This window comes from Coccidioides posadasii, chromosome 1, assembly GCF_018416015.2.
Source record: "Coccidioides posadasii str. Silveira chromosome 1, complete sequence".
NCBI classification, from domain to species: domain Eukaryota; kingdom Fungi; phylum Ascomycota; class Eurotiomycetes; order Onygenales; family Onygenaceae; genus Coccidioides; species Coccidioides posadasii.
The window spans coordinates 7,912,363-7,939,589 of NC_089407.1; the positions used below are offsets into that span (position 1 = coordinate 7,912,363).

Genomic DNA, 27,227 nt, shown 5'->3' on the forward strand with positions numbered 1-27,227 from the left:
CTTACAAGTTCGCTTCATTTACAACTAGAAAACTGAGCTCACCCTCAGTCTATATGCCGTCCATAGGCTAAGTCCATAACGAAACGCATCCTAAATGCCTTACAACACCGCCGCGATCCCTCCACGCAAGGAGGCGAGTGGGCGAACTGCCCTGCCCTGTATGCTTGCTTGCTTGATTCCATCACAGTTCGCTTGGGTATGGAATTTTTAAGGCTGACAATCTGTGCGACAATAAATAGTGACCAGGATCAAGAAGATCATCCACCTTGATGAAGATATTGCACAATGTTCTAACAATGCAGCCTTTCTAATCGCGGTCGCTACGGTATATCCAAGCTGCCTTTTTGTTGAGCGAGATGGAGCCTTGAGTTGGGTTTGCTGATTGGGACACTCCGCTTACAGGAGATGTTTATCCGTTACCTTGCAGAACAGAGCTATAACGTGGTGAAGTCCGAACGAAAGCCACGGAAAACTATACAGTATAAGGACCTTGGTATGGCTTTCCTTACCCCTGGGGGTCGATACCGTGTTGGAATCCCAAACAGAGCTCTTTATGCTAATCTACTATGCTTTTTTTCCCCTCCCCCGCAGCAACTGCCGTTTCTCGAATCGATAATCTGGAGTTCCTCTCCGATGTCATCCCGAAAACTACGACGTACAAACAATTCAAGGAAAAGAGAGCGCGGGAGGCAGCTAAAGAGTCCGAGAGACCCAAAGGTCAGCGTACATTGAATAGGAAAGGATTGGCTGCGAATGGCGAATCGGTGATGTCTCGCGAGGAGTCGATGGTGAACCTGGACGCGAACGGAGCACAGTCTTCGCCTCGCCCGCCAATGGTCATACACTCTTCACGGACACGCAGCGCACTTGTAAACGAGGAGCCTGCGGATGAGGAACCCGTCGATAAGGATGTCAGCATGAGCGGTTGAGGATTTCGTCACGGCTGGGTTTGCTTGTTCCCGGAATTCGCTAAGGGCCGCGCCGTTTCCGTGGCGGCGACACCTCTGCCATTCCAAAATCGAGGCAGCATTCTGGCGGATAACGATAGGTTTAACGCGCATAATAGATGGGCGATTGTTTGCAGGTTCGGAGATAAGGAGTTCGGAGCATGCTATCATACCTACATTGCGGTTTTAAGGCTGGATTCCACACAAAAGCAGTCAGGTGAATCGATTGATGTGTGTGGTTCGAAGCCACTCAGTCTTGCCCAACCGTAGACCCCCCAGAGACGTCCCCCTGTAGGCCCGTCATCAGCCCTGACAGAGTTCGAAGTGCATCTCGCAGCATCTCGCACCGTCTCTTAGGATTCCGTAGTTCTCTGCTCTCTTCGAAGCGCGTGAAGCCGGCTGTTTCTTGGTGGAGAAGGCGGCCAGCCAATCAGCGTGCCCGGGATTCCGGACTTTCACGAATTCGCAACATCAACATTTCAACCTCGCAATTCTCTCTCGCTCAGACACCGTCAGTCCACCCCCACACGCCGTTTGGGTTCCTGCTCAATTGTGTTCCTCTTCTCCCCTCTTCCTTTGGCCATCGTCTCATCCGCCATGCCTCCTCTCGCCGCTTCCTCTGCCTCGTCGCTCGTCCGGGCCTGCGCCCGGCAAAACCTTGCTCTCCCACGCACACTTTCCGTGACGGCCTCCTCCCAGCAGCTCCGAGCCAAATCTACAGCGGAAGCCGCGCCGACCTCGTCCTTCGACAGTCCCTTTGGTCGCAGCAAGGAGAGTGCTTCGTCCCTGAAGATCCCTAGCTTCAAGAAATACGCCAGCCCTCGCAATGCCACAACGAACAAAGTCTTCTCGTATTTCGTCGCTGGAAGTATGGGTTTAGTCAGTGCCGTCGGAGCAAAGGCTACTGTGCAGGGTACGTTTTATCCCGGATGTTTGACGTCGATTTTGGGCCTCTTTATCGCCTCTTTGATATGGATCTTGGCGTCGTTGTTTTTCAGAGAATCAACGGATAGTCGGGAAACAGGGCGCATTCCATTCCAGATACTGATCAATTGCGCTCTTTCAGACTTCCTCGTTAATATGTCCGCCTCTGCCGACGTTCTCGCCCAAGCTAAGGTCGAAATCTCTCTCGCGTCCATTCCCGAGGGCAAAAACGTACGTCTTTCCCTTCCGAATTATGATTCATATCAAATTGGGCGATTCTGACCGATGTTGCTGTCATTTGGTTGGTTTAACAGGTTATCATCAAATGGCGAGGAAAGCCAGTTTTCATCCGTCACCGAACCGCCAGCGAAATCGCTGAAGCTGAGAGCACAAACTGGGAAACCCTTCGAGACCCTCAGCCAGATTCGGATCGTGTGAAGAAACCGGAGTGGCTCGTTATGTTGGGTATGTGAAATCTGTCCCTGCCCAGCCCACTTGATTCCAACTTCTTCGCAAATGAATCCACGCTCAATTGTTTTTGTATAGGTGTCTGCACCCATCTTGGTTGTGTGCCCATCGGTGAAGCCGGTGAATTCGGCGGTTGGTTCTGCCCATGCCACGGTTCCCACTACGATATCTCCGGCCGTATCAGAAAAGGTCCCGCGCCACTTAACCTCGAGGTTCCTCAGTACGACTTCCCATCGGAAGACACCCTTGTCATCGGTTAAGCCTCTTGGATATCAAGCGAGAGGAGCGACGGCTACGGGAGCGGAGAGTGCGGGATACGCAGGGAGGGGCTTATTCGTCTTATACCTGTAGAACTAATTCCGCGGTCGGTTAAAGGGAGTTGATAGTGGAAAGAAGGAATTATCATCTTTGGATTTCGTATAGAGAAAAAGCGGGAGACTTTGACATCGCCTCCCACAAGATTACCTTGGGTTTTTTCCTTTTTTAGAGAACCTGACTCTGTTCATATATGTATTTTGTTCCCCTTGCGCTCTACAGGCCTTGATATTATTTCCTTTTGTACCACCAGAAAATATACACAACTCCCTCTTTCCTTTCTTTCTGGTAAAATGCGATGATAGACGCTAAGACTCGTAGGTGATCAAGAAGAAAAGAGAACTCCCAGGACTCCTGCTGAAGTCTCCGCGTTCACAAACTTCTTTTGGATAACTTTTTAAGTACTCCGTATAATGGGGAGTAATTCGAATGTAGAGCAACCTATAAAAATGCAACATCTACTCTGTACTCCGTAGCTAGAATACAATCCAGTGCAAACGCCGCTCAATATCAAGTAATTACATCGTCAGTAACCAAGGAAAAAAACATATCTATATACAAATCTAATCACACGCTATTTTTTTTCTATACAAAACTTACATATCGATGGATACATCTCTCCTCTTTCCTTCCCATTTGCCCGTCAACCAGCTCTGTTTTCAGCATCATGCACATATTACTACATATAGTAGATTTCTTTTCTTTATTTTACCGCGGCCTAAAAATGGCAATCAGCACACCCATGACAGCCGCGCCGGCGGCTGCGCTTTCTAGGGCAACTGTCGTCAGGTCTCGTTGGGAAAGAGTTACGCGTCGCTCGCTGAATAGATCCCGGAACGTTTGTTGCCAGGAATCGGGGGATAAAGAGGCCTCTGGTGGTAGGATCGTGGTAAGAGGAGGTTCGACGATCGGTTCGGGTTCAGGTTCAAGTTCAGGCTCGATTTCAGGTTGTATGGGTAATCCGGGCTGCATTTCTTGGGAAGACAAATCGGACGGTGCTGCGGATGTGAAAGTGGGTATATTTTCGCCCTGATCCTCGGACGCTAGCTCTTCGGTGAGCCGCTGGGTTTGAACGGCTGGGGGAATGACCTCGACGGCCGGTTTGCCCTCCAATTCCGCGTACTCCTTTTGAGCTCCGTTCTCTTTCTCTATGGCCTCCATAACTTTCTCTTCGAAACCCTTGACCAGCCTCTTTCTCCTCCACGGCTCGACAGCGACTTGAAAGATCAAAAACAGCAACACGTTGACTCCCATAAGGCCCCAAGTTCCCCATGTGCTCATCCGTCGAATCTTATCAGACCAAATCTGCTCTTCGTGGTACCGGGAAAGTATGCTCTTGCTCAACAGGCCAGCTGCTTCTTCTGCTTCACGCTCAGCAGCCATGAGAGCATCCTGGGCTTCTGTTTCAGCCCTCTCGTTGGCGTGGTCAGAGCGATATAGTGATGTGAATCGTTCGAGGTCAGTTGGGGTCCAAGCGTGTTTGCGTTGGAGAAGTTCGTTTACTTCACGTTGAGAAGCAGAGCGACGGTTTATTGCGGCTGAGTATGCATCCTTGGCTTCTCTAACTCGGGTGCGCGTTTGTCGGACATGTTCCTCTGTCAGATAATTGATTGTCAGTTTTATTCAGCTGCACTTAGAGGCGAAAAAAAGGGGGAAGGAAAGAAAAGAAAACGTTGAGGAGCAACGAAACCAAACGAACAACGTACCTTGTGCTACTATATTCTTCTTTAAAGCCTCAATTGCAGAATAGCCAGTCAAGTCGTTCAAGTGTCTATTAGCAATGAAAATATTTGATTGTAGATTGTCCATCAATTGGGAGAATTGTTTCGAGAGATGCGACCGACGACTTTCCCAATGAGAGGGCAGACTTCCTCCTGTTTCGGCTTCGCCGTCTTCTTTTCTTGATTCTGGGCCATCTTTAGACTCCTCTGCTTGGCTTTTATCTGACGATTTCAACGTAGAGCTGCTATCCGGAGAGGAAGTCTGGTCCCGCTTCGCGTCGGTCGAACTGGTCGGGTTTCCCCCCTCTAGACTGCCACCCTCTTTATTCTCCTTTCCAGAGCCTCCTCCATCCCCTTGCACAGAGTAAAATCTCGTTTGAGCACGGAATTGGCAACGTAGGCATATCGAAGCATCAACGTATCCGAGCCGTGACCGCTGCCGAGGAGGAGCAAGCTTTACCACAAACGATGTGGTCGAAACGTGATTGGGCGATGTTGATTTCGCGAAACCGGCTCCTGTCCGGAGAGAGTGTCTGAATAGGAGCGGGAGAGCATGCATGACTGGATTTGGGCAGAGGTGGCCGTCATGAAGACAGCTTCATGTGCGGGTGTTGGGGTTGTGTTTTTGTTGATGTGCGGGCGTCTTTTGTTCCGGGAATACTTTTTGCAACGGCCGCTTGCTCCGTCCACAGCCCAACAGGTGCTCCGCACAAATGGAGTTGAGGCTCCACCGCAATGAACTTTTCAGTCCGTGGGATAAGCTCAATATCTTGCTCGTCTTTTTACCGGGTATGTTTGACTTTATATTTTACGTCGATAAATCGCGTTTGCTATGCCGTGGCGCGGCGGGCCCAGAGCCATCTTCCTTGCTTGGGACGAATCTCCATTCGCAGTCTAACTGCGTGCAGAGATCAAATCCTTGATGCGAGAAGAACTCAATTGCAGATAGGTATACATATACGCTCGCAGTATCACTTTAATTCCAAGGAATAACCAGCCAAACCCCACCATAAGAACAGCGGAAATGACAGTAATTATTACACAGTCTTGAGGCCTAACACAAGGCAGAAGAATAAAGCCAGGGATTGCGCCAAGATAAACACCATGACAGAATCGCTAACTATAGCTTTACTAAGGCAAGAGAGAAACACTGAAAGCTAGATCGTGCAGGATGATTATGACTGCTTAGCACCATCAGAGTGGGCCGGGAAAACGCCACAAACCGCTTTATGGATATCGATGCAATCCATGAGCACCATTCAGTTTCGCTGTCTGAACAGTATCAAAGACGATAAAAAAAAGCAGCTCAAGATTGGATCTTGTAATCCCCCTTCACGGCTTCAGCATAGGTTGGAGGGGGCCTTGATCCATCGTGTGGTCTGGAACTGCTGCCTTGCCCAGAGCTTTCTCCGCGGGCAGGTTCATTTTGCTGAGAAGGATGTTGTGGAGGCACTGGTGGCGCTGGTTTGGTAGATGGAGGTGGTACTCCGGGCGCGTTCTGTTGAGTTGCTCCGTAAGACCGTTGGGGTGAGATGTGGTTGTGAGGGGAACGGTTGTTGTCTCGGTGGTGATGGGCGACATAGTAATATGTAACGCTCCCATTCTCAGGGTCGTGATGCGTGCCAGATCCAACGATGGGCTGATAGCCGTCTGGATACTCGTCATAGGGCTCTGGATATTTGAGAATTATGTACCATGCATGCAGGAGACCTGGCACGTATCCTAGGCAGCACAGAGCGATATTGATGATAGAATCGGCGGAGCATATTCCGACTTTAATCCATACTATTATAGGCGTTAGATGCTGCATTTGAAGGAACATATGGATAAAACGCCTTGGATGTTGCGAGAAGTCAAAACAGCGCGGTGTCTCACCTGCAACTGGGGGGAACAAGACAGCAAGGAGCCCGAGGAACAGGTCGGGGGAGCACATGGTGATGCAGTGAAGAATCTTAATTTGTGAAAATTGTCAGGCCAATATATATATGCGGTACTCAATGCTGGTGGTATCGGGACATGATGCTGTTGTCTCTGCTCGTCGATTCGATTCACGGTAGCCTTAGGGCTGAGCGAGGAACATTGGCCGGATCGATCATGACGTTGGCTTGGTGCGACGCGGGTTGGCGGGGAACAAGTGGCTTCGTCAGCATCACGTGGGACACGCTCCCCGCTAACCCCATCCGGACAAGTTAGCGGATCCTCCATCCTGGATATGACAGACTTGAAAGCTGCATTGCGTTGACGGCGAGCAGTTGATGGCTTTGGGTTCGCCATCGCCAAGAGGCTTATAGCGTGAGGATATCATGTCGAAAGCGCAGCGTAGCTCTGCCCCGCGCACGGCTCTTCCTCCGATCAGGAAATTCGTTAACAACATACCGATTTCAATCTTCAACCGAAGCAAGCAACAGGGGGGCCGTTAGATTGAGATTTTCTTTTCCCTTTGTTTAAAGACCCATAAGCAACTCATTGATGGGAGTTTCTTTTAAGGCCATCAAACACATCGGCAAGGTCACAGTGATGCGGGACTTGTACTCTGATCATGAAAGGTCCCAATGCACACACATATGCTCTCAAATGAATGCTTGCGAAGGACATGTGGAATGCTAGCTTGTTGGTCTGCTAAGCTGGTCACCGCCCTTGTTCTGCTCAGTTGAACAACGGTGTGTTGCGTGGTAACCACCATTCTCTGAATCTAATGCATACCAAAAGGTCCTCATGGTTGGGTCTGTGTAATGCTTCAAAGGCTCATTTTGATCTCTGATGGACTGTGCTTTCACTGCGTTCCATGTGGGCTTCCACTCCCACTTGTGTTTTGCAGCCTCGGGGCGCAAGAAATTTCCACACATACACATGTCAGGGAAAGAGGAACAGAAGAGAGTTGATGTAACAGTGATAGTGAAATCTGTTTTCCCAGATGTCTATCACTCAGGACAGTCTGTGAATCATCTAAGGTGTAACCGACAACCTCACTGTTAACAATTTTAGTTGACTGGGTAAGTTTCTCCTTTGGGGGGGGATGATGGGCGTTGGTCAGAACACTATGGATGGAACGGAAACACCAAAGCATTGGGTGTCGACTCTTCCTGTTTTTGCCTCGTAGTTTTGGGCAACCCATTGCGGAATGGATGTACCGGATGCCCGAGATCTGATGCGATGGAGAAGCTTGCAAACCACATCGAAATCGGGGTTGTCGATGTGATTTGCACCCGTTTTGCGCCAAGCACGCAACGTCGTGGCCAGTGACAGGCGCCCGCTAACTAATTTCAGGGGACCTCGGCGTGTCACCTGCGTCTGCAGCATCCGTGGTTCAACGCTGGGTGATAACCTTAGCGGTTCCATACTCAGAAAAGTATGGAGAATGTAAACATGGAGAGACCAGATGAAACGTCAAGGCGTCCGGAGAAAGTCTTGCAGCAGAAAGATTTTTTTTTTTTTTTTACCTCTCTCCAAGGATTCGCCCAAAAGCCACTGGCCAGGCTAGCAGTGGTTATTAGTACTCCGTATGGTAGGGCGGAAAAGGACAATCCCCACACGGAATGGCAGGTTACGGCACGATACAGGGTAAATTCCTACGGTAATCTATTTTGATGAATCACCGCCTCCCTCCTGCTGTTGCTCGCCCGTCGCACGCCTCTCGTCTCCTCTCTCTCCCCTGCTCGACTTGCGGTTTCTTCGTCTCCCCGACACCTTCTCCTCGTCGCCCTTGTCCAGCCTGTTCTCGTCAGGCATCCACTCGTTCGGATTGACTCCTCTTACTTTTCTTCTTAATCCTGGTGTGTCTTCGCCTTATTTTGCATTCCCATCACTTTTGTCTCTCGTTTTCTTTATTCGACCAACTTCGGTTTCGCGATCTGTCAGGGGCACAGAACCTTACAATCACAACAAAGCAAACAACACCCAATAATAAAGGATAATGGTAAACTGAAGGATCCGCCATCCAACTTCTAATGAAGACCTGCGTCACAATTTAACTCAGCTTGTCACCTACCCGATTACGTTTCGAGAAAAGGAAAGGCTTCGCACCATCTTCTTTTTCTTTTTTTTCTTCACGCCGTTGAGGGCCTTCTGCACCTCGAGCTCGGACCATGGCAGAGAACTGCATTTCGCTCAAAGACTCAACAACATGCCCTGCATTCGCCAGTGCCTCCGTCTCTACCAGACAGGACATTGTGGATCAATTGTACGCCTTGCGCCTCTCTCTTCTCTCTCTCTCTCTCGCTCCCTCTGAACGACGCGCAGTCGTAGCTAACGTGCTGAAATTTTCACAGTCCCTTCCTCGAATTCGTTTCCTCTGTCAAAGACTTCGACAAAGAGCTGCAGAATTACGTGCATCATGACTATGTCAAGCGAAAGTATGTTCTTGAAGACTTGGCGAAACTCTGTTTTTCGAAGACTGACTCTGTGACTCCTCTGCACAGATATCAAGACCTTCTGGGCTGTTCCAACGTCAAGCTTACAAACACCAGTTCTCTCTATGCCCGATATACCACTAGTGTCATTTGCAACGGGATAGTTCAAAGCTCAAGGGGGATTTGCAATGTTTCACCGGACGATTCGCGACCGCTTTGTGCTGACACATGTGTTCGTCCTTCGCATGCTCAATTTGGGATAAACACTGGCTAATCTATGGCAGGCATTATCGGCTACGAGCGAAGAACTAGTTGCGGTCAATCCAGACTTATGTGGCACCCCAAAGTCGAACTTTATGGACCAAATCCGCTCTGATTTTACCATATGCGCAAATCCCGCAGACTCTCTGACCGGAAAATGTATCTCTGGGAGCGAAAACGAACCGGCTGAATGTGGCTACGGCCCCAATTTGCTTGGACTTTGCGGGTTCTGTGCGGAAAGCTCACCGAATGCAACCGATTCATGTTGTGTTGCTGCAGACGCTACAAATCGATGCCGTGGTCTAGAACTGCCGACAGTGCCCTCTTTACCTCCACTCTTCCCGTCGTCCACTTCAAGTTCTAACCCGTCAGCTAGCGCGGGTGCTGGCACCGGACTCTCTGGTGGAACAATTGCAGGTATTGTCGTTGGATCTGTAGCCGGTATTGCCTTGTTGGGTGCATTGGCGGTATTTTTGTTCATATTCCTCCGCCAGAGACGTGACCGGAACAGCAGTATATTCAACCAACCATCACCTCCACGAAAGGGGACGAGTTCGATGCAATATGCCCCTGGAAACATGGCTCAGGGCCCTGGCTTTGACGTTCTACCAGGAGGGCGCGTTGCCCGAATGTCTGCTTTACAAAACAACGACGATTCTCCACGTGGCACCGCTGCCATGAAATACGATTCGTCGGATTCCGAAGCTTTTGCTAGCCCCGCCAGTGGCACCAGAAGACGACCTCCGGTTACTGGTAGAAGAAACGGTTCATTATCCAGCGCATCTGCTCTCGCTGGTGACGGCGATACAACGTCTCCAAAATCTGGGAGCGGCGCACAATTCTCATCTCCAGAGGGCGTCGCTAGCGGCCAATCGGAACAGCTTCCTTATTTCAGAGACTATTACTCGCAAGATGACATTCACCCCAACGACAAGGTAGCCGTGCTGTGGGCTTATCAACCTCGTGCAGCTGATGAATTCGAGCTCGAACGAGGCGATATGCTTAAAGTCGTCGGCATCTGGGACGATGGATGGGCTACCGGTATTCGTCTTAATGAAACTGTCGAAGACTATGATGGCAAACACAAAGCACAGCGCGACAGTGGTGTTTCTAACGGTACTGATAGACGGGGGTCATCCCCGGCTCCCACTGGTGAAATTAAGGCCTTTCCGGTAAGCTAACTTCGAAAAATTATCTAAGTACACCTTTACTAACGCCGTTTCTAGCTTGTCTGCGTTTGTCTACCCGAACACTGGAGAAAGACGATCGAAGGAGATCCCCAGACGAGATCGAGCATGGACAGCCAGTAATGTGATGTCCTCCTATCTCTTTCTCTTGGTTCAATGTCGTCATGTCTTCACGAATGTGTGGTATTGTGTGTTTCCATCGGCGTTTTCGCGAAATCGGTCGAAGCTTGAGTGTCTCTAGAAGACGTTGGTCTCAATCAGCTTTCTTTTCTTCCGTTTTTATAGGATATTCCCTCCATATACATCGAGATTAGGTGTATGGTCGAGCCCCGGTTGAGGTTTCCCTTCACCCCCAAATTTCATATTTCCACACCCATTGTCCTTCCCAAAATTTTCCTACATTCTTGCCTGTTGGCGCTCTCCAGGTAGCCATTGTTGTGTCTGTTAGGACTGCTGGCCCAATTTGTGTTCCATATGAGCCTAGATTCTCTTACTCTTCATTCTCCGCTGGTCGCCCTATCGCTGCTAACAGTGATATTTTTTTCACAGCCATTTGTGATTCTGTTCTTGAGCACTTATTTTGTCAGGTTCTGTAATTTTATCCCAGATATGTATGTACCTAGTTATACCCAATATTGATCTGTGGAACACTTGATTGTATATGTTCTCAATCTCTCTGTCAACCACATGGACAGAAGATTTAGAAATGCCCTGTAGTACTGCATACACTTCATTTGAAAATTTATCCGTACATTTTCCTCCTACAGCTGTGAACATTACTTGTGTGCATATCACAAGTGCTAAACCAAGGTCGCATGCTTCGTCAGATCCCGGTTCTTTGCGAAATTTCATGTATTCAGATTTCATGGTTGGTTAGTTACTAGGGCTTCAGCGCGTTCCAACCTCGGAAAGAGGAACCAACCAGCATCTATGCTGCACCAAGAGCTTGGGACTCGATTTGTCTTAAGAGTGAGATTTATATAATTAGCTTTGATGGGATGTCTAGGTATTTAAAACTTCATTTTCTGCTATCGGGTTTAAATGTTGAGATTTACATCCTCTTGGTTCCTGTCACAACCTGGCCATCAGTAAGTTCACGCCCCGATCTTGGTGTTAATCTCAAAACGAACTCCAGACTCACACCACAGCCTGAAGCGAATCGTGGAATCCACATTGGAGTCTTTTCTTTCGTTGTTATTCTGGTCATCCCAACTCTCCTTTACACCACTCTTCCCTTTACCTGTTTTATATCCTTGATCTTAATGTCTCTCCAGGCTGCAGCGCAGATCAAGGCACCTGCAAGAAGACACAGGCTTGTGATGAGCATGTAGCGCTGAGCATCACCATATGCTCTACTAATTCCGTCTCGGATGGCCGTTCCAGGCTTATATGACAGCTGTGTGATAATCGAGGCATAAATGCGGCTTACATCTGTTCCCGGGGGAAGATGTTTGTGGAGTGCGGCCGGGAACTGACTGGTCCAGATAGCTGTGGACACGGTTCCTCCCACCGCACCACCGATGCTCGAGAATAAGTTGAGGATCGCGATTATGACGGCAATATGTTGGTGGTCTGAGGGCGCCATCATGGCCATCTCGCCTGTGATGACGCACGTACCGCCGGCGAAGGCAACGAAGATCTGCGTCATGACGATGTATCCGATGTTTACGCCTGGCTGGCGGAAGTGAATCATGAGGCCGACGCCAAGCATCATCAAAGGCACCGCGAAATACACCGCAAGCCATTTAAATCTACCAGTCCAGCGGATTAGGACACCGACCACCAGTGCCCACAGACAAGAGCCCACACGATAAATGTTGCTAACATAGGTTGCATTGGTGATGTCCAGCTCCCACACCACCTGCAACATCGAGAAGAAATACCCGCCCCAGACCGCACCACAGAAGAAGACAAAGAAGAAATAGACGGCTGCGAAGAAAACAGTACGGTCCATAAGAAGGGTAAAGGGGATAAATGTCACCCTGGCGAGATATTTTTCATAAATTGTGAAAAATATCAGCAGAAGGCCGCCAAAAATGATCATGCAAATAATCATGGGGGCCTTCCACTTCTCTGCCTGAAAAGACCAGAGACTAAATGGCAAGAGGAACAGCGCCATACCGCTAGCCAAGATAATGACTCCAACAAGATCGACATCAATGGCGTATTTCTTGATATTTTGGAGGTTCAATATCCGACCGGAGCCTGGGGTGGATGCTATCCCAGCCTTCTTTGCTTTACGGTGATTCAAAAGGAAAATGAGGCACAGAGGCGAGACAACCACGGGAACCACGATGCTGAATATACCGAAGCCCCAGCGCCAGCCGGCCACCTGGATAATACTTTTGGATATCGGCCCGCCGACCCAGGTGGTTGCAACGTAGGGTGAGGTAGCGAATGCGAGCATCAGCGATCGGTTCTTCAGGGAGGACGTGTCGGCGATAAAAACGGTCATACAATAGCTGACTCCCTGAGATCTAGCACGAAGAATGAGCGACCGTTTGCCAAAGGGCTCATGATGATGAACTCACCCCACGGCGGAAAAGACTTGCGCAGCAGCATACGTCTGGACGTTTTTGCATGCTGCCATCATGATGTACCCGATAACCCAAATGAAGAGAGTGAGAGCCAACCCTTGGGGTCTGCCCCATGTGTCCAATATTTTGGCTAGAGGGATTTTACTCAGCCCTCCGATGATGCTCGACATGACGGTAGTCGCCGCCGTCAATGAATGGAGTGAAAAGGAGCTGGTCACATAGGGGTTCAGGGAGCGTAAAACGACTTCTTGCATCGAGGTGACGAAATAGATGAGCCAAATGCTAATTGAAGTGTTAGGAGGTTTGATCTTTCACAATTCGTCCTTATCTTTGCGGTTCTCGCAGATAAACACTCACTTCACATATGCTGCGATTAGATGCCACTTTGTCCACACTGATGTGGCAGCCTCCATGTTACGCACACCATCTTGAACCTCCTTCGAGACATCCTCCGCTTCAGTGGGACTTCTGATGCCGTCACTATTATCATTCTCACGGTCGGAAGCTTCGATGTCTGGTTGGTATTTCTCTGTGCCAGCTTCAGCTGCTTTGTTACTTCCGCCGAAGGGGCTCCTCATCCTCAATGATCAATAGGCTTCAATCAATTGAAAGCAAGATATTGAAGACACTCTCTCGACGAAGGACGATGAAAAGTAATGCAGGGAGATGAAATTCAAGAGGTTGAAATGATTTTTCTTTCATATCATACAAGAGCCAGTGGGACACCGATCATCGGCCGAGCCAGCTAGATTCTTGAAGAGCAGAAGGCTAAAATTTTTTCTCGCCTTGGATACTGGAACTATTGTCTTGAACCTGAGCTGGAACCCCCACGCATCGTCCGATGGGAGGGACCTCGTTGCCGGCCATCCAACTGGAAAACAAGCAGTCCCGGATAATTATCTTATCTGATCCAATGCGTGGGATAGCTCGGTTAAAATTATCTGATCCGACCTAGCCAATGCCGGTTGGTCGAATCAACCCTGGTGGTCGGTGGCCTGGAGCCGCTATTCCTTATTGGGCTAGGTCGATCAAAAGCCCCGACAAACTCCTGTCAATCAGCGAGGGAGAACGCGAGAGGCCATGTGACGGACCCGCGATCAGATAACTTTAATACTACCGTTCTTCGGACTTCGACAGTCCACACAATCGGAAGTGCCGCTTGCATCCGATTATTCGCCTGTTAAACTTGCACAGTTAGACGAAATCGAAGCGAAACCATGTGAGGGAAATATTCTGTCCGATAAGAAGCCGTAATTCCCTGTTCGAAGAAAGGGAAAATGACGTTGAAAAATGACGTTCAAAAACGACAGCCGAGGGCATGGCTCTGGCGCCAGAATCGGGCATGGGAAATTCTTGGCTCTCGTGGACGGAGAAGGCCGTTCGGTTCCGTGTTTCCTTTCTCCTTGCTTGAAACCCAATTTTTCCGAGACAACGAGGAAGGTTCCCCGGTATATATCCAGCGGTCATTTCCCTTTTCCTTAGCGCTGCGTTGGCTATATCGAGAAGCACATTTGATCCAAGTGGCGGATTCTACCTCTGGAAAATATTTGTCTATTTTCCCCATAGATTCATTAATAACACCTTTCTATCACGATGAAACTAGGCGCTATGTTTGCTAACTTTCTGTTTGCCTTGTCGGCATTTGCTCAGGATATTACCTCCATGCCTCAGTGCGCGGTATGAAGTCCCACTTGGCCTCTTTCTGCCCTCTATTCTCGTCTTCCCTGAGCTTGTAATAGGCGTTGCCCATCACTAATTGCTAACTTTTATTCTGGTTGACAGCAATCACCCGTCCTAGAAGCTATTTCTTCCTCAAAGTGCGGCCTGACTGATGTGAAGTGCATCTGCACTGACAAAGACTTTGTTTCTGGCTTACTGGAGAAGATTCCAAAAGTTTGCAGCCCAGAGGACTTTGCTGGTATGTCTCTCGTACAATTCCATTGAGTTATAGAGGCTGCTCACTGACGCGAAATTCTTTTACAGCTGCTACTAAGGTTGCTGTTCAGCTCTGCAATGCCTATGGAGCATCTCTCTCATTGCCAGCTTCTCCTACCACATCTGCTTCTTCGGGTTCTTCTTCTGCTACGGCTACTGCGACCGGATCGACGGCGTCTCCAAACCCAGATAACTCGGGATCCTCCTCTGGGTCATCGGCCAACCCGCCTGCTGCCACGTTTACTGACGCTGCGGTTATGAACAAAGCTGGTTTGAAACTCGCAGGCCTTATAGCAGTTGCTGGCGCGCTGGCTTTGTGACTAGAGATGTGGTAGTGTCCAGCTCTTAAATATATATTGCGTCTTGGAAGGGAGGGAAGATAGATAATATATATGTACTCCGTATATACGCATCATACAACGCTATCCAATTGGACAAAGCTCTCTCAACATCATGTATTATACTGTATACAGGTTTACCTTGAAAAGTGCGAAATCAATGGTTTGGTTAACAAGTCCTAGTTTATCAGACTTTACTTGAAGGTGCTCACCTCCTATTGAGAAGATACTACGTGGCGCAACAGGATGGATCACGTAGAGCGAGCTACCCAAGCCTTGCTATGAAGTGATTCCATTCTCAATGTAGCGACTAAATTCGTCTTCGAGATCTCAATCGGAGATATAGCTTCACTATTTCACCTCAGGTGGCTTAGGCACTTTATTCGAGCATAACAGTGAGGCACAATGAGCCTGGTTTGGGTTGTGTTTCGTATCGGAAGCGAGAGTCGGGACCAGCCTTCGAAGGTGAGAGGCGAACCGAGAATTCAAGACCGGTTATTGAACTTTCAGGTTCATGTTATGCATATAGCTCGGAACTTTTCGAAGACCAAAATACTAGGGTAACTTTCGGCAATGGACGACTCGGAAAGATGATTCATACTATCGAATGGCGTAACAAATTATTAGGCCTAATCTATAGCCCACCAGCCTTCCCAATAAGAATATGGGAATTGAATGGCTCTGTCTTCCCTTCGAGCATATTTCCAGTGTTCTTTGGGGTTATGTCGTTATAAACCAATATCTTATTCCAGAATTGCTTCGCTCTTCGGCATTCTCTGCGCTTGATGTGCTTTTAACAGACTATTGGCTGTGTATACACGCTCTGCTGGCTTTTTCAAGTGCTGCGTTATCATCAAAAGAAGCGGCGCGTACTCAGAATCGGAGTCAGAAAACGAGCTAGAGTCGAGCAATTCAGCATCAAGCATTGGGAACCATTGACAGGCCATGCAGTATCTGTGCTCCAGCTACAGTACAGTGCGATGAGATATGCGCCCTTAATCACAATGAGTTTATTTTGTACTTACTACGTAAAGATTCCATCCAGAGGCCATACGATTAAGATTGCCCGCCATTGAAAGAAGTAGCCTGGGCCGGCAGAAGGCAAAGTGCAAGCAACATGGGCCAGCAGGTTTGAAAAGACCAAAAAGCACAGCAACCACATGGTGGCGAAGAAAAATTAAGATGTTAACCGCGATGTAACTATGAGGAGGGAACAGAGAAGCTTAAAATGGAACGTTGATAAAAAATAAAAAGAAGCTGTTTGGGTGCTTTAGTATTTACAGCTCCATGGTTAATCAAACACCTCCGTGGCCTGACGCCACAGGACTGTATTTCCCTCCTTTTTTCCCCTTTCCCCTTTTGCCAAAGTTTGCAAAAGGACTTTTCTGTAGCATATTTAGACAAGGCGTGACAGGACCTTTCGATATTTTTATCTGAATTCCAAAGGGGAGTCAACTGCTGATGATAGCTTGCAATAAGACGTAGGAAAAAGGACATAGACTTAGAACTGCGCTCTCTTATCTCTAAAGTATACCGGAGGTAATGATCAGGGGTAGACCCGGCGAAAAGATATCCGCGGGCAATAAACGACCTGAGGTAGCAGATGACTGGAACAACCTCACACTACTCCGTACAGAGTACCCATAAAATTTTTGAAATAACTCCACAACTACGCTTAAATAAGTAAGCTTAAATCAGTGCCATAGTTATTACAGGCCAGGCTACCGGCTACCGCCCAATACCCGGAAGTCATGGCCAATAGTAGGTGCAAGTCAGAAGATACTCACTCTGAATAGGCTGTTCAGGTACAAGGAGCAAAGCAGGACCCTCCTCTGCGTCGCGATCAGGAAAATGGAAGATAAGAAAAACTATGACAGCAGGCTCCGAAAGGCTTTTAGATTCGAGTTTAGCCTAGCCCCCAAGAATGAGAATAGTAAAGCAAGCAACCCATAGGCCTCAGAATTCCAGTGGTGGCCAAAGAGACTCTGCTGGCTCTAGAACCACTCGCTTGGGTCTCATCCATACCATACCGAAAGCGTATATGGAAGAAGAATAGTTTATTTTCCAAACACAAGCTGGTTGCCTGCTGAATCGGCGGCCATCTTCTCGAGTGTCTTGTCGTCTGGGTCCTTAATGAACTTGCGATCATGCGGGACCATTGGATCCAAGCCATACATGTGGCAGTTGATTTCGGGCCCAGCAATCCCCCACTCGCGATAATGAATCTCAGGCATGAACTTTGATTTGATACGCGTCTTCGAGGTCTATTATGTAGCTGCAGGATACATGGAAGATAAGCAATGATAGAAAGAACAGCATGGATGGCAATGACTAGTTATTTCACGTACCATTTTTTATTCTCAGGGTCCCACATCAGATTGCGACGATCAGGGTCATTATGCATGAACCTGAAGGCGTAGAACTCGCTGGCAGTATGACGGTCTTTGTTAACCCGGAATCACTTCAGCACAAGACCAGGAAGGTATACCGTATTGACTTCGCAAATGCTAACCGGACCTGATCCCGCTCGGACATGGGCAAATCAGCAAAATTAACCAAATTGCGCCCTGACAATCTTTCCATCACAAGAATGAAAAGGAAGCCACCAGGAAGAGGATCACCCTTCTTTTGAGTGAAAAGTGTATAGTCTAGCAGCTTTGGGATACAAGTGCAACCAAGTTCTGTGAGTGTACGATGGTTATAATATTCAAATGCGAGACGAGAGCTGCTGCGTTGAGGTTTGGTTGATGAAGGGTTTTCAGGATCATCAGGAATCCTAGGTACACATGCTAAAGTTAGAAGAAATAGTCAGCTGTAGAAGGTAAGAAAGAAACATACTGCAATCTGATCTTTGCAATGCCCTGAACTCCTGGACTGGGCCCTTCAACCTGAGTTGCAACACATGTACCACATGTCTCTGTCTTATAGATATCATCATTCCCATAAGTCTCGCGTTCTGTAAAGACCGGGCCGAGTTTCCATAGGATCTTTGAGCAAGAACTCTTGAAATATGGGATGTCTCGCACCCAGTAGGATGATCTATTGCGGTATAGCTCATAAAGGTCATCCTTCAAGTCGCTGATATCCATTGCGGACTCTTGTGTGAATGTAGCACTGTGACGAGTCTGCTGCGTTCTTGTTGCTGGGAAAGCATCATTTTGGTTAGCCGACGACAAGGGAAGGACTTACCGCCAAAGATCACACCGATAACTAACTAACTAGCGGTTGGGTTGCCAACGGAGCACGGAGCAGTCGGCTGAGTGATATCAAAGGTGTTGGATAACTAATCCAACTACACCTTGTAGCACCCTACTCACGTGACCCACGTTGATCTCCATACCGGAAAAATGAGCTTTTCGGGCAACCGTCGGAAAACGTTTATCCGACGCGACCCGTTGAGCCACGGATCGCAAGCTTGAAACCGTAGATCCACCATATATTTACAATGCACGTATAAAGGGTCCGAAACGTATAGAATTCGGAACGTATGATGCACCAATTGAGGGTTTTGAACCCGATTCGGAAGCTTTTTAATTGCTAGAAATTAACTACTAAGTGTTTACAGAACCACCCGCACAACCCGAATCGTAATGAATTTTTTTTTTTTTTAAATTTCAGGAGCCTCCTCACCGGTCGGAGTCTCTGGTTCGGGGACAGGGCGTAAAGCGAGCGCAGAAGAATCGTCAGGGCGAGCCCATTCGGGCCGCTTGATCGTACTTTCGAGCAAATCGGCTCCGCTGCCTCCAGTTGGAGACAGGCCCGACGCAGATAGGTTCGGCTGCGACTGAACGAAGGGAGAAGGCGTGATCGGAGTGGGGGAGGGGGGGGGAGGAGCGGACGCAGCAGAGGGCAGGGCAGCAGCAAATCGGCCTATCTTGGCTGCTGATTCGCAAATGGTTTCTTCTGCCTTTCGCTTTTTCTGTCATCAAATATCAAAGTCAGTTCAATTCATCCCGACATTGCATCAAGTATACTGACCGCAGAAGGTAAACAATTGGACTTTAAGTCCCGGCGGATGTCGGCCAAGGTCCTTTCAATATTCTATATATATAACTGCATTAGCATGAGTTGAATGTATGATCTCCAATCAGTTCAACCTACCTTGACAGAGCGGAATGTGTGCTCCGCAAGCTCTTTTTGTTCGGCTTGGATAGACACAAGCTTTTCCAACGCTGCCAAAGTGGCAGCACCAACTTCAGCGTTAAAAGGGGGGGGAGGGGGGGAGTTGTCAGTTTGGACCGACGGGGGTGCCATTTTGGCAAGCATTTCACTGAGACCAGCGGCCCGTTCCGCCATGCTGGTTTTCAGTTCTTCTCGGAGCGTCGCGTTCTTAAGCCTGAGAAAATCGTCATGGTCAGACAGCAATGCTGCCACTTCCTTCTGCATCTCTGAAGGGACAGGAGCACAGGCTTTTTTATCTCCTGCACAATTGGTGCAGGCCTTGGCGGTTCCTTGCTTGCGTGAACAAGGCTTGTCGATGTGCGCCGTATATACGAACGTTAAACAGCGACCACAGAGTGTATCGCCCATAGCGGGCTCTTCTTTGACAGCCGAGGGCTTTCGCCCTGGCTTCTTCTTTGCGGACATCGGGGAGTGCTCGTCCTGAGCTGCTGCTAATTTACGCGTTTGCGGAGCCATTTTTTGATATTTCTGCATATATTGTCCTTCAGTTTGCTGCAGTTCCTTATTTCATTCGAAATCCACCACTTACCTCGATATTGGAACAGGGGGGGAGGGGCGACGAGAAATATAATGAGCTTAAGAGAAGGAAAAAAAGAAAAGAAGAGAAGAAGAGAGAGATTTTGTGTGGGAAGAGATTATTATATCTAGCGTGTCCGCTTGATTGTTTTGGATTTCCTAATCGGGACGTGTCTATTTATACATTACTAAGTGCTAACTCATTTTGCTTAGAGCTCCTACGGCTGATTACGGCGAACGATAAAGAGATATATATTGAATATAGCGAAATTCGGCTCTTGCAAGCATTGATATAACAGAGCATTGCATTGAAGTCTAGATATCAAACCCCGAAATCTATTTTGAAGCACAAACTAACAGCCAATTTTGACCCGAGAAGGTACCTTTCATGTATTCAACTAGAATCTGCGTCTCTTTCGGGGTTTGCGACCAGTTGCGGCTGGCGCGGGTCTCTTTGAACAGGCAGGCCGATTTGTCGCAGTCTCAAAATAATCCTCCGTGATGTCCTGCAAAGGATTCCGATTCTCCTTGTCTGAATCGTCATTCTCTGGCTCCCGCGGGGCTTGCACTGCCTGAGCCGGACGTGAATCGGGTTCCCTGGGCGGCATACTAGATGTCAACTGGACCGCATCCAGAATTCCTGGCAAAGTCTCAACATGGACAGCCTTTGGCTTCCTTGGTCGGACCTTCCGTCGGGCGAAGTCGTCCGAATTGACATCTCTCAGTCCTGGTTTCTGTGTCAAGCAGTCCCAGAGCTTGAGTACAGAATCCCAGGTGTAGGTCAACGGGGTGGATGCGTCCCGTTTCGGACTGTTGTCATCAAGATATAGCTTCACGTATGCTGCTAAATTTGCATACACCTCTATTGCCATAACTGTCAGAGCAGAAATCATGGCAATTAAGATTTACCATTGACTTACGTTCAAAATACCATTTCCCTTGTGGAGCTGACTTCTCAAAATCGACACACGGCTTGACCCAGTAAAAGACTTCACAGAATTGGTCCCACTTGAACAATCGGGCAAAATAGCTGATCAGCTTTTGTCGATCGGTTATTTCATGGAGTCCGAAATCGGGATTCTCAGTCAAGCTGAGTTCAATACATTCCCTGACATGATCCTGCAAATGAGGTCAGTTTATACCATAACTAGGAGTTTAGGGACGTTGTTCCGACCTTCAAGCTACTCAAGGTCTTACATTTCCAACCTTTACAGAGGTCCGACATGCGCCTGGAAACTTCACAAAAATATGAGTCGTTCCCGGCTTCCCAGTCCTCAAGGCTCAGCACCTCCTGGACGGTATCCGGAATCGGGTCAGTATTTAATGTCGATATATAGGCCCATCGCACCCGATTTCGTATCTCGTGCTCCACCACTCGAACCCGCTTTTCAATCTCTGTATGATCAGAGAACGCTTCGGTTCGGGTACTTGTATTCGAACCGAACGATGCCCCTTGAGCCTTTGGCGTGCTGTGCAATTGGGGCCATGGGAACGTGCGAGCTGTCTTTTTTGGCGCTGGCGTGCTCTGTGTCTCCGACATTTTGGCTATCGGATTGCCGTGGTTCAGAGTGAAGTGAGGATGAACGAGAGTGAATGCTTGAATTTCGGAGGGGTTCGCTATCTATTATATAGTTGACTCGGAGCGCATTCAACTGCCCAAGTTGCTATTCGGATCCGTATCCATATTCCCCTACATTCTAAAATTCAACGCCACTAAGTGATTGATTTCTTTGAAATAGGCCGATCACCCAGGACGATGCAGATCATCGCTGACCTTGCATCCCTTAGGGCCAATTACAGGTCTAGGTGATCGGGATATTACAGTTGGTCTGCGGCACAGTTGGCACATTTTGCGGCTGCTCTAACATTCAACTTTGCTATAATACGTCCGATTCCCCAATCGAACAGCAATTTTCTTTCTAATTCCTACATACTTTGTCCCAAAGAAATTCCGCAGCAACCCTCACTGTTCCTGCAACTTGAAACTCAACCACTGCGGAAACCAGCGTATAAACCTCGAGCAAACATGCAACGTCCGAGGTACGTGAGGCGCATACAGGACTATATGTTTTGGAGAAGGCGACTTCATTTGCCATTCCCAGCCTCGCAGTTTCGAAGGCGCAGACAGCATGCCCATTTGTTGCGGGAATCGCAAGATTGCAATCGCGTTTTACCTTCAGTGGAATCCGACATTCAGCCGAACAATCAAACTGAGGAGTCAGGGTTGAATGTAAGACCTTGGATCCTCTGTCAGCCTGCATCATTCTAATCACTGTGTACAGGATGCAGCAAGTCTTTCAGATGCCTCTGATGCTCCGCCCGACGCTCTATCCGACACTCATTCTGAACCAGAAGACATCAGGGTACAGGAGATTATACAAGAAGCAGTGGCAGCTCTACCCATGGGATCAGTTGATAACAATGAATCACAACAGTATGAAGAGCCCGAATCCGAACCCTGGTTACAGACTATGTTACATCCAGTGCACCCGGTTGGCAATGGAGATTCCGATTTTCATTCACAACTAGAGGATTCATTGGGCGACCAGCCAGCTGAGACCTACATCCCGACTACAATGAATGACCCGTCGGAGGTCCTAGTCCATGCGCGTGCGGAGCCTGATGAAATGCTGGACCACTTCACGCTCGCTTTAGGATTATGGTGCGAAAAATCGGGAATATCTCGCCGACACTACGAGGCACTGCGGGAAGTCTTACAGATTCCCGAAGACATCGGTGCACTGAGATCTCTACCATTGGGGCTGAGCACGTTGAAGAAGAAATGCAGAGCTCAATTCCCTATGCTTCCCATCCGACGGGCATCCATACCGGCTGTTTCATTGAAAATGCCAACTCTTTCACCTGCCGAGAAGCGACTAATACAGACATCTCTCACATCTAATTTATTCTTTCAGGATCCTGTGGCTCTTTTGTCATTACTGGCAAGGTCTCCTGTATTTCGCAAGAAGATACATATTGGTATGGCCGACCTAGTTGACAACCCGACCGAATTGTGGCAATCATGGAGCTGGGGGAGCTCCATTAGGTGTTCGTCGGGTGACTTTGCATGGTACCCTGACGGGACACCAGTCTTTCCTTCCGATTTTGTTCGTTTCAGGTGCAACAATGCTGCATGTAGGTGCACTTGGAATGAACAAGAAATCCATATCGGAAGGATTCAATTTGTGGGTCGGGACCGGAGACTGGCCTGCACAAAACCTGGTGAAATTGTTCTTATTGTCCAGTACACTATTACTGCCAACAGCTTTGATAAAAGAATCCATTCCCTGAGACCTCCGCTTTGCCCGAACGAGCTGCTCTTACTGGAAGACCAGGAAACTCACATCATACATGAAGACAACATTCTAGCCCGACTGGATGTCCATCTTGACTACACCTTTGACGGATCGGGTAGCTACAAACCCTCAGAAACAAATGGGCTCTTTGTACGGCGAGTGATGAATACAATTCGCGACACATCATCTGTACAAGAGCTCCGACTTAGCACTCCACTCCGGGGTGAACTGGAAATCGCGGCATACGGGAGGGATATGCTGATCAAGATGCTCTGCCCAGGCGACCCTATCAAGAGGACTATATCCATTCCCTTCCAGCTGTTCATTGACGGATTCGGTCTATATCGGAACATGTACCGAAATATAACTGGCTTCTATATGATCCCTGCAGGACTTAATGATTCCGAAAGAAGACGACGAAACAATGTATATACAATCGCTCTCGGGCCTCATGCTACAAATTTTCCCGATGTTGTGGAGGCGTTGGCTCCCGGTTTACAAGCAGTTGAAAGAGGATTTGACATTGTGGTAACTGGTGAAGGAACTGTCAGGGTCATTGCTCCTTGTATTGCTTACCTTGGTGACATGCCGCAGCAAAATGACAATGCTGGGATCAAACGCCCTACTGCAACAGTCTCCTGTCGGAGCTGTACTGTCTCCGATGCGGAGAGGTTCAATATGAATTTCGACTTGGTGAAACGCGGCCGATACCATTACCAGTTACTCAATTTGCGGGCCGAAATTGAGGCGAAGCGGACTGTTCGGGAGCGAGAAGCACTGTGGAAGACCCATGGATTGGCCAAGGAAAGTCCCCCGGTTTTGAAGATCTGCCCGGCACTGAATCTGGTGACATTTTTCCCCTCTGACCCCTGTCATAGTGAATTTTCGGGCCTGTCCAAAATTGCGCATACATTATTGATATCACATATATTGACACCTGAGGGGCAGAAGGAATACTGCCAAACCCTACAGAGGTTTCCATTTCGGAGACGCTGGGCCCGACTGCAGTCCCCAATTACCCATCTGGAGTCCTACCAAATCCAGGAACACGCCCGAGCTTCAATTGTGATCCCAATTATACTCCGCTTTGCCCTAAAGCCTGACTGGATTCAGACTGTTGTTCAGCAGGCTCTCTATAACTCCTTTGGTGAACAGTCAATTGATCCCGACATTCCGTGTTTGTTGCTTGCTAAAACCTTTGGTGCTATTGCAAGAAGCAATTCACTATTGACTTCTCAGACATCTGTCGGGTACAATGAACTTAAAAGTGTGGTTGCCAACGCCCGAACTATGCTTCAGAAAGTGATAGATGCTACTATCATGGCTGCCGAGGCACCACGGTCGGCTAGCCGGGCAGTATGGATGCTGAGATCACGGCAGAATTCACCAGTGTTCAATCAGATTGTTACACCCCCGACAGAGGATATTTCAATCAACACCGTCAGTATTGCCCCGAAAGCAGGTAAGATGTTACATGCTTTGAAACACCGACCAAACATGCATATCGGGGTGCACTATGCCGACCAGGCAAAGGAGTATGCTGTGCCAAATAACTGCAATGTACTGATCGGGGAGGATAAACACCGTGAATACAAAGCATTTGTGCAGCGAACCAACAAGCGTGATGTTGAAAAGGTTTTACTGATTCATGAGAGCTTCAAACGCACTATATCCTTGACTCTTGATGGGGCTCTTATGGAATCGGAACCCTATATCACCAGCCAGATGAAGCAACTTCATCGCGAATGTCCGATCCTCATGCAAGACCTCGTGCGATCGGAACACAATGAGCAACAAGATGATGATGAGAATGCCGACGAAGCCGATGACTCATATGCTACCACCCCCTTCCATACCTTAATCAATGCCTACTGCCGACTACCAGCTAGCCGCAAAGTCATGGAATTGCTTGGTTTACAAAGCGCGCGGCTTTCTGAACTACCAGTTACGCATCCCTTTTTGCAAAAGCTCCGACTTTCATACAGCAGTGATTGGGCATATCAACATATGCTTGGCAGAGGTTCGACCCCAATCCGATTGTTTCAAAAGCTAACCTTTACATTCAATGGAGATGCGCATCGCACTACATTGAAACTCGATGATCTGGTTGAGTATACTCGTGCATCGGGCACCAAGATCGGGCAAATAAGGTGCATATTCACCCACAACCAGGGCAGCAGCTGGAGGGTTTTTTTTGCCATGTTCTCTGCTCATGAAATTCGGCGCGAGAGGGTACTGGATTTGCCGATTTTGCAGGTGAATCGGGATGAGATTCATATAATCGGCCTACCTGCAATCCGCAAACCAAGCCTTTACACTATACCTGTCAGCAAAGATTCCGAAAGGCTCGAACTAGATTCTGCTCTGCCGACTACCTTTCTCAACTGCACTTGGAGCGTTTCCTTTTTATAGGTGGATCGGGCGGTTTGATGTATGTAGTATTGCGCATTAGTTGAAATCCAATTTCTCTCTCCAGTGTCTGCTGGGGTAACTATACTATAATGGTTTCTATACTATAATGGTTTCCCTCCATATTTATAAACCCGAAAAGGTATCCCGAACGTTCCTAGATATATTCGTTGATCAGGGGTTTCAACGTTTCCCGATTTCTACGTTGAGGATCGGAAGCTACGTTTCCGAATTCGGAACGTATATATTTTTAAACTTCCAAACAACCGTGGATTCGGATAAACGTATATTCCGACGTAAACGTATCGGGACTAGTGGATCTACGGTTTACAAATCCTCCCCATTTCTGCTATGGCTAGGCGAACCTCTCGAATCTAGTCCTCCACCTCGCAGTTCCACCTTGAGATCAAAACCGCGTTGAATGCAAGCTGGGTTGTTTGGACTAGGCGGGGCAATATTTTGGCTGAATCAAGGAGCAGTTTCTAGCAGTGCTTGATGATGGTCATACATACCAGGAAGATAGGCAAAATACCAGTCGTAGTCAGGCTAGAAGGGATGAATTAGTATTAATAGTATGTAGAAGAGGTTCTGAAGAAACCGAAGTTATGTTTTAGTTAACAGCTGACCCGCGTGCAGCTAGGTATCATTGGCGAGAGCAATCATGCAGAACGCCATGGCAGCAAGTTTGGTTGTGCATGAGATACACAGACAGGGCGCATGCTGATCCACATTTTGGGAAAATGCACCCCAAAACAGACCCGAGGAATGACCATAGCAATCAAAACAGCAGCAGAGTGAAACTTTGCTTCAAAGTTGAACCCTGACAATTTCAAAAAAAAGAAAAAAAAAAAAAAAGAGGTAAAGTATGAGTGAACCAGCTCAAACAAACAGGCGGAACGGCGGCGACAAGAAGGAATATTTTGAATAACTCCATGAATAAAGGCCTTCAAGATCTCCAAAACATATTGGAAAAATTCCCCCCAGCCTCATGGTCTCGATCGGCCGGGATGGCAGGGATACTGAACAAGAGATCACCACGCGCAGTTGGAGCGGAGTCACCAATCCCACTCAATCGGCTTTCCCTTACCACGCCACTTCGGTGTTAGTTGGTGAACGAGTTTGCTCAAAGCGGTTCCAGTCGAGACACCGAGAAAAAGAAAAGACTGCGAATATCGCTTGTGGTGACGAGTGGCTATCACTCGTCCCACTGACAACGAGCAACGCGCCAGCTTTGGACTGAGCGCAGCAGGCCAACTGCACGGACACAAATTGCATGCTCGTTTAAGCTCTCGAGATCCAATCAGAAGAGCTCCAGCCGTTCGTTCGATTGCTTGATTTGGCAATTGGTTAGCTGAAGCAGGGATTCTCACGATCGGATCTGGCATTCGTCAACAGGCTGCATTCCGCCCATCCTCCTTGGAACTCACGACGGCAAATCCCAAGGTTCATTACGTCCGTTTTGTATGTACTTGTCTGTTCTTTGGCATAGGACCTTTCGATGTGCGATGTTATAATGGGACACCTGAGGTTCGCCAAGATCGCAAACCGAGATTCACATCGAAAGCTCTGGTAATATTGAAGTATGCTGTTGGAGTGAAGCGGGTCAATCGGACTTTTAACTCTGCATGAGCTGAAAGCATTAGTTCTCCGCAGAGTCATCATTCTCTTGACCCTGCCTTCGATACATCCTTTCTATCGACTCGGGATTTCTGGCAAACGATAAAATTTTCAGCAAATCCCGAGACTGCTTGACACATGGCTCGACAGTTCACAAAGACGTTGATATCTATACTATATTTATAGCTTCGATCTGATCGTTCATCGAAGAAAGATCAGGATTAT

General features: G+C 48.2%; 9 protein-coding genes across 10 annotated transcripts; 4 read left to right on the plus strand and 5 right to left on the minus strand.

The window, feature by feature from the left end:
- Positions 1 to 55: 55 nt before the first annotated feature.
- Positions 56 to 1,261, plus strand: D8B26_002404 (uncharacterized protein). Its single transcript, XM_003066307.2, has 4 exons — positions 56 to 158; positions 240 to 325; positions 403 to 493; positions 592 to 1,261. Exons 1-4 carry the CDS (start codon positions 95 to 97, stop codon positions 927 to 929), a joined length of 579 nt encoding a protein of 192 aa, XP_003066353.2. The 5' UTR covers positions 56 to 94; the 3' UTR covers positions 930 to 1,261.
- A 172-nt stretch (positions 1,262 to 1,433) lies between these two features.
- On the plus strand, positions 1,434 to 2,927 carry FES1_2 (hsp70 nucleotide exchange factor fes1). The gene is made up of 4 exons (XM_003066308.2): positions 1,434 to 1,860; positions 2,014 to 2,102; positions 2,186 to 2,336; positions 2,418 to 2,927. The coding sequence occupies exons 1-4, from the start codon at positions 1,545 to 1,547 to the stop codon at positions 2,597 to 2,599; spliced, it is 738 nt and encodes a 245-aa protein (XP_003066354.1). The 5' UTR covers positions 1,434 to 1,544; the 3' UTR covers positions 2,600 to 2,927.
- Positions 2,928 to 3,140: 213 nt separating this feature from the next.
- On the minus strand, positions 3,141 to 5,104 carry SHE9 (sensitivity to high expression protein she9). The gene is made up of 2 exons (XM_003066309.2): positions 4,361 to 5,104; positions 3,141 to 4,249 (listed from the first exon to the last, which is right to left on the minus strand). Exons 1-2 carry the CDS (start codon positions 4,932 to 4,934, stop codon positions 3,363 to 3,365), a joined length of 1,461 nt encoding a protein of 486 aa, XP_003066355.1. The 5' UTR covers positions 4,935 to 5,104; the 3' UTR covers positions 3,141 to 3,362.
- A 189-nt stretch (positions 5,105 to 5,293) lies between these two features.
- On the minus strand, positions 5,294 to 6,463 carry D8B26_002407 (uncharacterized protein). The gene is made up of 2 exons (XM_003066310.2): positions 6,251 to 6,463; positions 5,294 to 6,160 (listed from the first exon to the last, which is right to left on the minus strand). Exons 1-2 carry the CDS (start codon positions 6,306 to 6,308, stop codon positions 5,682 to 5,684), a joined length of 537 nt encoding a protein of 178 aa, XP_003066356.1. The 5' UTR covers positions 6,309 to 6,463; the 3' UTR covers positions 5,294 to 5,681.
- A 1,997-nt stretch (positions 6,464 to 8,460) lies between these two features.
- Positions 8,461 to 10,821, plus strand: D8B26_002408 (uncharacterized protein; the record flags this gene model as incomplete). The annotated part of the gene is made up of 5 exons (XM_003066311.2): positions 8,461 to 8,555; positions 8,644 to 8,727; positions 8,794 to 8,956; positions 9,009 to 10,157; positions 10,212 to 10,821. The coding sequence occupies 5 exons, from the start codon at positions 8,461 to 8,463 to the stop codon at positions 10,293 to 10,295; spliced, it is 1,575 nt and encodes a 524-aa protein (XP_003066357.1). The 3' UTR covers positions 10,296 to 10,821.
- Positions 10,822 to 11,177: 356 nt separating this feature from the next.
- D8B26_002409 (uncharacterized protein) lies at positions 11,178 to 13,901 on the minus strand. 2 transcript variants are annotated; one of them, XM_003066312.2, is made up of 3 exons: positions 13,067 to 13,901; positions 12,704 to 12,991; positions 11,178 to 12,649 (listed from the first exon to the last, which is right to left on the minus strand). In XM_003066312.2, the coding sequence occupies exons 1-3, from the start codon at positions 13,285 to 13,287 to the stop codon at positions 11,392 to 11,394; spliced, it is 1,767 nt and encodes a 588-aa protein (XP_003066358.2). In that variant the 5' UTR covers positions 13,288 to 13,901; the 3' UTR covers positions 11,178 to 11,391. The 2 variants fall into 2 exon arrangements, with proteins under 2 accessions (XP_003066358.2, XP_065979896.1); XM_066123821.1 differs by having other exon boundaries at positions 12,704 to 13,901.
- An 86-nt stretch (positions 13,902 to 13,987) lies between these two features.
- D8B26_002410 (uncharacterized protein) lies at positions 13,988 to 15,136 on the plus strand. The gene is made up of 3 exons (XM_066123822.1): positions 13,988 to 14,386; positions 14,492 to 14,627; positions 14,693 to 15,136. The coding sequence occupies exons 1-3, from the start codon at positions 14,303 to 14,305 to the stop codon at positions 14,962 to 14,964; spliced, it is 492 nt and encodes a 163-aa protein (XP_065979897.1). The 5' UTR covers positions 13,988 to 14,302; the 3' UTR covers positions 14,965 to 15,136.
- Positions 15,137 to 15,560: 424 nt separating this feature from the next.
- Positions 15,561 to 16,176, minus strand: D8B26_002411 (uncharacterized protein). The gene is made up of 2 exons (XM_066123823.1): positions 16,008 to 16,176; positions 15,561 to 15,947 (listed from the first exon to the last, which is right to left on the minus strand). The coding sequence occupies exons 1-2, from the start codon at positions 16,053 to 16,055 to the stop codon at positions 15,726 to 15,728; spliced, it is 270 nt and encodes an 89-aa protein (XP_065979898.1). The 5' UTR covers positions 16,056 to 16,176; the 3' UTR covers positions 15,561 to 15,725.
- Positions 16,177 to 17,208: 1,032 nt separating this feature from the next.
- Positions 17,209 to 18,316, minus strand: D8B26_002412 (uncharacterized protein; the record flags this gene model as incomplete). The annotated part of the gene is made up of 4 exons (XM_003066314.2): positions 17,821 to 18,316; positions 17,471 to 17,758; positions 17,331 to 17,408; positions 17,209 to 17,257 (listed from the first exon to the last, which is right to left on the minus strand). The coding sequence occupies exons 1-4, from the start codon at positions 18,069 to 18,071 to the stop codon at positions 17,209 to 17,211; spliced, it is 666 nt and encodes a 221-aa protein (XP_003066360.2). The 5' UTR covers positions 18,072 to 18,316.
- Between the last annotated feature and the right edge of the window lie 8,911 nt (positions 18,317 to 27,227).